The 9,630-nt window shown below is 35.4% G+C and overlaps 2 protein-coding genes across 2 annotated transcripts; one reads left to right on the top strand and one right to left on the bottom strand.

Moving 5' to 3' along the window:
• Window positions 1–395: 395 nt before the first annotated feature.
• Window positions 396–1,136, top strand: LOC137747213 (putative zinc finger A20 and AN1 domain-containing stress-associated protein 8). Its single transcript, XM_068487280.1, has one exon. It carries the CDS (start codon window positions 648–650, stop codon window positions 1,134–1,136), a length of 489 nt encoding a protein of 162 aa, XP_068343381.1. The 5' UTR covers window positions 396–647.
• A 228-nt stretch (window positions 1,137–1,364) lies between these two features.
• On the bottom strand, window positions 1,365–4,853 carry LOC137747212 (glutathione S-transferase zeta class-like). The gene is made up of 9 exons (XM_068487279.1): window positions 4,718–4,853; window positions 4,231–4,287; window positions 3,899–3,984; window positions 3,713–3,784; window positions 3,147–3,200; window positions 2,955–3,030; window positions 2,225–2,286; window positions 1,846–1,905; window positions 1,365–1,503 (listed from the first exon to the last, which is right to left on the bottom strand). Exons 1-9 carry the CDS (start codon window positions 4,830–4,832, stop codon window positions 1,405–1,407), a joined length of 681 nt encoding a protein of 226 aa, XP_068343380.1. The 5' UTR covers window positions 4,833–4,853; the 3' UTR covers window positions 1,365–1,404.
• Between the last annotated feature and the right edge of the window lie 4,777 nt (window positions 4,854–9,630).

Raw genomic sequence — 9,630 nt, 5'->3', positions numbered from 1 at the left:
TAAGATGTATATAAAACATTTAACTGTTATTACAATAAAAATCAACAGAAAACATATCATTTGTACACTTATTACAATTCTTATTTATTTTTGCTTCTCTATTCTCTACAGCCAACCTATAGCATCTTAATTTTATAAAGTTATTACTTTGATTCTTTTTGTTGGAATTCTCCTTCGGAAGTAAAGCAAAATATCCATTGATCAATACTTATCCAAAAGATTGCCGGAAGAGGAATTAATTCGAACTTCTTGGACTCCTTCCACTGTTGGGAAATGAAATACATCATGACTAAAATCCAAAAGTTTCTAAAACAATAAATAATAAATAATGGCAGAAAAAGTCTTACGAAGTAATCCTACTCAATTTTGGAAACGAATTCCCACAACAAATCCTACGCGAACCATCGCCCTTGTATTATATAAATCGCACAGGCCATACAAGCTTTTGTATTACAAACTCAACAAAGTGTGCTGCTAAATTTACCCAGGAAGAAGCCTTTTGTATTACAAACTCAAGAAATTGTGCTGCTGAATTTACCCAGGAAGAAGCTTGGTTTTTGAGTTCGATCGCCGGAAGAAGAAGAGAAGAAGAATCACGGTTACTTGAAAAACAAGAAAACAAGGAGAAGGAGCAATAAGGCATCGATATGGAGTCGCAAAACAAGATGACAGAGCGTCTCTGCTGCGCAAACGGTTGCGATTTCTATGGCTCTGTGGAGACCAAGAACCTGTGCTCGAGATGCTACAGAGATTACCTGCAACAAGAGTCCCGAGAGAATATGAGGGCAGAGTCCGCCATGGTGGCTTTAATGAATAACCTTGATAGGGGTTCCGTCGCTGGGCGAATAAATCCCTTGCCTTCTTTGAAAGCATCAAACTCAGTTTCTCCCTCTGTCGCCGTTGCTGGTTGCTCCAAGAGTAGTAGTGGATCAACCTGTGTGAAAAATAGGTGCGAAAGCTGCAACAGAAAGGTTGGAGTGCTCGGCTTTAGCTGCCGGTGTGGTGGTGTGTTCTGCGGGACGCATCGCTACCCAGAAAAACACTGTTGCCATGTAGATTTCAAGATGGCTGGACGAGACGTTTTGGCCAAGCAAAACCCACTTTGCAAGGGTGACAAGCTAGAATACAGGATTTAGAGAGAATGAAGTTGTAGTAAAGATTGGCATGGCTGAATTTGTTTGTACTTTTAGATATTTTGTTTGATTTCGGAAATAGATATTTACGTTCTTTCTGTTCGATACCAATGCATCTGATTATACAAAGAATTTGAGTGATGTTCTCTTACAAAGAAGCAACCGATGTTTCAAATTTGACCTTATATAGATACAATAACACAGATGCCAGTATACATAAAGCAAGAAAATACCGAACTGTTTCAAGTAATATGGCGGCAAAATTGCAGACTTAATGCACAGCATCAGGTTGCATTTCTGGTAATGAAGCTTCGAATTCTGGTAAAATCTTGTATGATTCATACAGTCTACTTAAAGTAGGGAACTTGGACTACACCAAAAAAGAATGTAGCAAACATTAAGGACCCAAATAAGTAAAATGTTGGCTGATACTGAAGAAAGTGATGCGAAAGAAAACCAATATATAACCTTTTTCTAAAAAACTAAGACATCCACGCGTTACTGAACGATTCTTTTAGAGGAGGGAATAACTATATAAACAGTTAAGAGTTGCCCTAAAAGAAAGAAAGTGCCCCCATAAGTTTACACACAGCAGAGACATACACACACGCACACACACATACAACTCTCAACGTACAAAGAGCGGAGTGAAACTACTGGTACTCAAACCTACAAAATAAAGTTGGCAAATAAAAAAGTGGAAAGAGTTTACCATGTTAATATTAAACCTTGTGGTAACTACAGCGATCTGTGGGGCTAAGAACACGTCCGCCTGCAATTAAACCCCTTTAATTGGTTAGTTATACTCTAAAGAGGTCAAATGGGTGATAAAACGAGTTCAATTGAACGATAACAATTCTGTATAAAAAGAGGAAAAGAAAGCAAAAAGCAAAGGCTAAAGTCTCTTCAACTCCATGTACATAGACATCCAAGCATCGTGGAGATATCAAATTGACACTATTGATGTTCTCCAACAATGTATTGGGTTAGAAGCAGTTTGCTAGTTCAGATTTGTTCAAATTAAAAGAATTAAGATAAGATTGCAGTTAACGAAATGTAAATAACAATCACACAGCGTTCAGAAAAGAGACCATATACACATCATCTCCTGTGGCGTATCTGCTATCAAAATCCTTCAGCAATGTCTCGAGAGCTACATATGAGAAAAGAAATAACATCAATGAATAGAAATCTTTTGTAGTTGCACGTAACGAGATATTAATGAAGGTAGTTGAAGTCCCACTAAAACCAATTAGAAATATGGACAGTAGCACAACTCCTTCACATGCAACCTTAATTCCCCGATCTGGATTCACTCTCAACAATTACGATACATTTACATAGATATATGTAAAGCTTTAGTACATAGTTTATGACTTAACACTTCCAGACATAAATCAGCCTGGCAAGGTCTCCCATATAAGTGATGTAACTAATAAAGTCAAGCAGAACCCAAATCTAGTGATCCATTTTATACTTGACCGACACAATCATAAGCAATTTTTCATGTCAATTCTTTTGATCTCTCTTTAGTCCATAATTTGCACATGGAAAACATAATGACAGATGAACTGCCAATCTGCAAGCGGCCATTCATAGCAGTTGCTATCATACATCACTCTTACAGATCACAGGAACTTACAAGTATAAGCCTTCTCATGCATAGACCACAGAAAAGTATATATGGAATACATTACAATAACAAGGCTACAACATAACGACCAGACCCCACATAGCGGTAACAGGTTCTCCTAATAAGCATCCACAATGCAGAGAGTTTATGCTTAAAAACTGAACATGAGCATTCAGAAATTCACTCACCGAAGAAACCTTTATCTATATTCGATTGAGCCCAAGACAGGGACTCTTCAGGACCAGACTTCTCCGTAAGATACTTCTACAGAAACAAATGGTACATGATAAATACATATTAAAACAAATCAAGGTCTACATAGCTATGAATGTAAAGCCAAATTTCGTTCTTCAGATAAGGTATAAAGAAACAGAATGTACCAGTACTGATAGCATGTGAAGTGGCTGAATACTAGAGCTAATAATGCTTGCGGCCTGTGACAATATTCACTAATTGGCAAATTAGAAAAAACAATAAGTCCATGACGAAGTCATTCTTAACTTCAACAAAGACTTCACCTCTCTCATTATTTGAACAAGATACGCAACTTACATCAGTTCACGTCACGACATGGTTTAATTGAAGAATATAAAAGGGACAAGCAGAGAATAATTTGCAAACAAAAAACAAAAAGATAAGGTCTTTTAACACTTTGAAATACTATTTTTCTGAGCCCACTCATAGCTACTTGATTAGCGTTACTGAAAGCCTTCAAGGGCATCTAAAATTAGAAAATTCTTCAGCCTAGGACATAACATCATAAACTCCTTTACGTGGCAGCAACATATGTTGTTATTTCTTCAAATCCTGGATCAACAGCTTAGATTTGTGCACGGTGTAAAGACCAACTATCATTATAAACTAGGCTAGTCAACTTCAGGTGCAGAATATTCTAAAACCAAATTATTTAAATTTGATATGGACTTCACATTTAGTACAAACATACCTGGAGATTAAGAGCTCTTAGCCGAGGATCAGCTGGCAATAACGGTCTCTGAGGATACTTATCCTCTAAATACTAATCGAGCATCACAAGAACACATTGTACCCAAATAACAGAACACTTAGAGGCACAAGTAAAACCTTCAAAAACTGTAAACAGATGATCCATTTCCCAACAAATTACACTAACCAGCAATATCGCAAAGGAGTCTGAAACCACCGTATCCCCATCGACCAACACGGGAACAAAATGAAGAGGATTCAACCGCTTAAACTCTGCAACTCAAGCACAAAAAACAAGGCTTAATTATTTAAATCTTGCAAACATAGGCATCATTATTAAATGGGTTATCTCCGGCATATGACATTGCCTGGCAGTGAATTTGTAGCACACATTCGATAAGTATCCAGTATCCACCAACGCAAGCATTGATAGTTTTATAGTAACACTAACAATTTGACAACGGATTGTTTGGCAAGAGAATGCGACTTGTAGTGAGCATAATATCTCTTCAAACTCACCTGGACTGAATTGCTCTCCAGCTGGTAGGTTCACCGGTTTGTACTCGAACGCAAGTCCTACACATTCAATTGAACTAACAACAAATCAAAACCAAGTAAAATCCAACCCTAATAAATTGCACCACACATTTGGTAATTGATTCATGAATCAAAATAACCATCAACCAGAAATATTATTGAAATTCGTATACTAATCCAATTACTCCGGAAACACAGCCGAATCCCAGACAAAGTTCGAATTTTTAGCATATGGCGCTTTACGGAAAGCAATAATGCAACTCGCTATGGGTTCGGTCCTACCGATTTCCCACCCCCTAACACCTAACTATTTAACACACCAACGCTGCTAAAAAAAAGTTCGAATTTTTAATTCAACCAAAATTTTACACAAATTGAAATCGAGTGACATTAAATTCCAATGAATCATAAAACATTCAGGAGCACAAAAAATGCAAAATTTACACTAAAAGTAATCCTTTTTAAAAACCTTTAAGATTGAGAGCGAAGCGGACGCGCCAAGAGCAGGAGCTTTGCCAGTAGGAATAGAGGAGGAGCTTTGAAGCAGCAGGTAGCTGATTGCTGCTGCTGCTGCTGGATGCCATGGCTCTCCGTTGTTCAACACTTTTCTGGTAAGAAGTCAACTTCTAATGGAGTTACTGCGACTGTTTTTGTTTTCTGCTGAGCTGTCACTGTCGAAATGGCAAGCAAAAATTTTATCGGTTGGAAATTAAAATATTATTTTCTTACCCAATGTTATTCTAAAATAACTTTTAATATATGTATCGAAATATATATATATATATATATATATTTTATAAAAGTAATTTTTTTAAATTTTAATTACCAAAAAAAAAAAAAAAAAAAAAGAAAAAAAAGGGAAACCTCTAATACAACCATTTTCAGTACAATCAAACAAAAAAAAACTTCTAGTAGTAGCTGGTAAGGACCGGTCTCAAATATATGTCTGCTATATCAAGTGACCAACATTAGTAACTACATCGGCAAGAAATTCGCCTTACAAAAGACATGAGCCTAAGAAATAAAAGAAAAAGAATTGGTCAGAAATCTGATGTCATCAATGATTGTCCTCAATCGCCAATGTAGGTGTACTACACTTGACTAAAATGGCATCAATGATAAGCTTAGAATCTTCTTCAAGACGCATCTCCTTGAAACCCTTAACCTTTGCAAATCAAAAAGTATCATGAAGAGCAAGAGCTTCAGCAACAAAAATGATACTTTCTCCAAGATTGCGAGCACCAGCCACAATAGGTGAACCATAGAATCACTACTTATGACAAAACTAGTTGCAGCTTGTGAACCCACAGCAGAGCTAACAAAATTAATTTTGAGTTTAGGAGCATGAGGCAACCTTCACTTGATTGTTTGAGATGAAACATGAGTTGCATTTTGCGTATGAATTGATCTTAAGTTTTTATTGGCATGGTAATATTGTCTACCCTCTTTCTCTCGCGTGTGATGCAAAACAAGTAATTTGATGCAGGAATTCACATGTGAGATCAGCATTTTTGGTAACTAAATTTTTATTTGAACTCATTTAATCTCTTTTTACACTCAACTTAAATTTTAAATGTGAAATGTCTTTATCAATAAACTCACACTCAATAATCAAATATTAACCATCATGTAATCTTTCTTTGACGTTCTATCGTGGCAAAAATCATAATACGCATTCATAGAAAGAAAAAAAGGCCCTTTTTATGGATAAATAGTGATTTTGCAGTTTTAGATCCTCTAACTTTATTATCGTCATCATGACTACAACCACCATCATCCACCAACCCTACCACCACCATATCTCCAACACTACTCATCACCCGTAGGAAACCTAGTTCTACTTCTGCTGCTACTATTGCTGCCAAAACAACAAGCAACAGCTAATCAAGATCAACGGCAAGAAAAGGTGGAGGAGGAGGAGTGAGAGGGTTGGCATATGCTTTCACTAGTACTGCTACCTCTTATAAATGAGATCAAAACCCTACTTATTGCAAGAGTAGGGTTTCTCTGACAAAAGGGTTATCCAACTCTTTGGCTCAAGGGGAATCAAGCGTTTCGGTCCGATAATTTAGCTACATCAACCCAAGTAAATCCACACATACCTAGCTTGTTCTGAATTTTTGGCTACCAGTAGTTCTGAATCAAGTGTTTTTCTTCACTTTTAATTATCCCTTTTAATTAAGTAATTAAAGTTCTTTTCTTCAATTAACATCTAATTTGTAGTCTTGTTGTCTAGACGCACTGCAAACATGTGAGAGCATCATAATTATTGCACTTCGTTTTATTTTGTTTGTAAGATTTTGTTTGCACACTGTTGAGTGTTTATAATTGATGATATTCTGAAAGAGTTTCCATTTCTCAGTTTCTAACTCCTTGAATGCCTTGCTAGCTATTATTCCCATTACTACAAGTCGGCCTGCAAAACATTTGTGCATTTGTTAAACTAGCTAGGGTTTAGTTAATTTAGTTTGACTCTCATAGTCTCATGGCACTGTGTTTAATTAGATTAATAGATTTAATTAACATGGATCTTCATGAGACTGGTCCGGGAATCTTCTAATGTGAAATACAATGGGTGTAAAGATAAATTTTCATATTGAATTTGGTTTGCAAAGGTAGTTTAGGTAGTAAATTTGGGTTTAAAGAGATATTAATAGTTTAATTAAAAATGATATGGGTGTAGAGAGTAAGCTGTGAGTAGAGAAAAGTTATATGGGTTTGAATAAAATTTCAATTTTGGTAATTGATGTTGTAATATGGTTTCAAATTCACTTTGTGAGGATCCTCACATCTTAGTCATTCATTGTGTATCGTGCAATAAGAAATTATTTGACTTTTTTATTTAAAATTAAACACAAATAGTATCTGACAAAAATTAGCCGCACGATGTACGATGAACGGCTAAGATGTGAGGATTCCTAGGAGGATCCGGAGAGGATCCTCTTCTGTGACCAAGTATAGTCCTATAATAATTAATAAGGGGTCATGTAATATTTAAAGCAGTTTATGTTGATTATATAAAACAAAGTAATGTGAAAGAGATCATAGATTTGTATTATTATATTAGTTATTAATTGTGGCAAAGTGATATTCAAAAGCAATATTCAATAAGATAATTAAGTTCATCAAATAACACGCGCGGTATGGACACATTACTTGCGACATTATGTTGTACACAATGATAATATAAAAATGTCCCTAACATTTTTCATATAAAATACATTGATAAAGTGTGGTATGGATACAATGCTTATTTTTTGATAAAAAAAAAAAATTACTACTATTAAAGGGATGGGAGAGAATTCGAAATTATTACAATTATTTAGGAAATGTTCGTGGGAGTGTCAAACCCGGGACGCATGAGTAGAAACCTAACCTCTTATATACTGGATATTAGACTTATGAAAGAAAAAATAAACTTTTGAAATAACATATCCCATCTAAGGGTAACCACATTTTAAAAGACAGAAGAAGTCATCGAATGAGCCTCCATTGCACCGTCGATAAGCAAAAAAGTACCAGTCACACCAACTCCAATTGTTTAGCTAATTACAACAGATCAAACACAATACTCTCAACAATCTCTATGACTAGTGAAATTACACAAGACAACATATAAAATACTAACAATAACCACAACAAGGAATGAAATTGGAGCCGAGTAGAGGAGGCCAGCAAAGATGATGGCAAGGAAAAGAGTGGTTATTAGTTCAGGTCCTACGGCAGAGCCATTAGAAGTAGCAACTTGGTAATCATGCAGATCATGAGAAATGCCTCTGGTCAAACTCAGATTTATTGACGTTCTGATGGCCTTAATCTCGTCCGAACCGGAGATTCGATCATCAGCAGCAGCAATGCCTGGCGGTTCTGAGTCTTGGTCTACTTGCTTTACGTGAACGTTTTTACGATTGCATGCATGTTCTGCATGTAACAATTATGAATAAATAAGTTAATTAATAAACTCTAATTAATTAGTTAGAGATTTAATGTTCATTAACTTACGAACAATAATTTTTTGATATAACAGATATAGTTTACACTCAATTAATCTAAACTGCGAAAAGAGAGATTCGAGCTTGTGTACATTAACAAAGATTGAGGGAAAAAAAAACACTTACCAGTGTCAATCCATCCTTCACAAAGAGTCAATGCCATCAAGAAGAAGAAGATCGCAGAAACTTTTACGAAAGCCATGCATTCGATCAAAACACTAAAAAATTATGGAAAAAGAGAAAGAATGGGTAGATGAAGGATAGTTTGAGATTAATTGTTCTTGTATATATAGGTGAAAGATGTGATTCTTTAGCCTATAGGATTTTCTCCATGATCGTGAGGGAAACAAAAACTTAAACTTTCCTACAAAACTTAGGAAAGTTCATTAATTTCCGATTTTCCTTTCGTTAAAGAAAAGAGGAAACATTTGATTTATGAGTTATGAATCCATGGGGCTGGTTTATAGATTAGGGAAGGTAAACGATTTACCACCTTGATTATTGATAATCTATGATTTTTTTTTTTAGTACAACAATATATTTTACACTAAAAGGATGGAAGAGTTCGGCTAAACTATACAATGGACAATCTAATTTGGTATCGAATTCGCCATCTACGAGATTCGAACCTAAAACCTCTCGCTTACAATAAGTGCAGAGAAATATCACCAGACCATAATACTAAGTAGCATAGTCCAAGAAATTTTGAATTCAATAAATTAAAAGAGAATTAAGGAACAAAAATAAACGGGACATGCTAAAGAAGAAAAGGGTATTCAGAAATCTCTTAGCTATTTTGACCAATAAATAAATAAAAATCTCTTAGATATTAACCAAAAAGGAGATCCTATATGCAGAAACATAATCAACCCCTTTCCTAATATGATCTTTTTAAATCGGTCCAATTTAAACAAAATAAAAAAGAATAGTCAACGGCTTCAACAAAAATCGTAAATGTAATTTTCTCAGATAAAAAATCTAAGCCTTGTTAATAAAAAAAAGGATAAATTACACAAAACTACTTTAACTGAGGGTCAAACCACAATCTCATAACTCATGTTTGCAAACATTACAATGTCATACCTCCCAATTTCCATCGACAACAAAGATGTCCCTAAACATGTCCCTAAACTAGGCCTTGTCTTTGACAAGGGACATCTTGAATGTGTAACTCTCAGACAAGGCTAGGTCTGGTTGAGAAGTAGTAATGGTCATCAAAACGCATCATGAGGATGTGCAGTATCTTGAATTTTTGAATGCCAAGGTAGGCTCCATACCATTTGATTTAGTAATTCGAAGAAGGTGATAAATCTGAAGGTTGCTAGGGAAAGATTACAAATGGCCGTGTTGCAGCACAACAAGATACTTTTCAAGAAATCAGAAAGAGGAA

The sequence above is a fragment of the Pyrus communis genome, chromosome 10 (assembly GCF_963583255.1).
Source record: "Pyrus communis chromosome 10, drPyrComm1.1, whole genome shotgun sequence".
NCBI lineage: Eukaryota > Viridiplantae > Streptophyta > Magnoliopsida > Rosales > Rosaceae > Pyrus > Pyrus communis.
The sequence above is the reverse complement of the archived record's forward strand: the minus strand, read 5'-3'. Positions and strand labels throughout refer to the sequence as shown.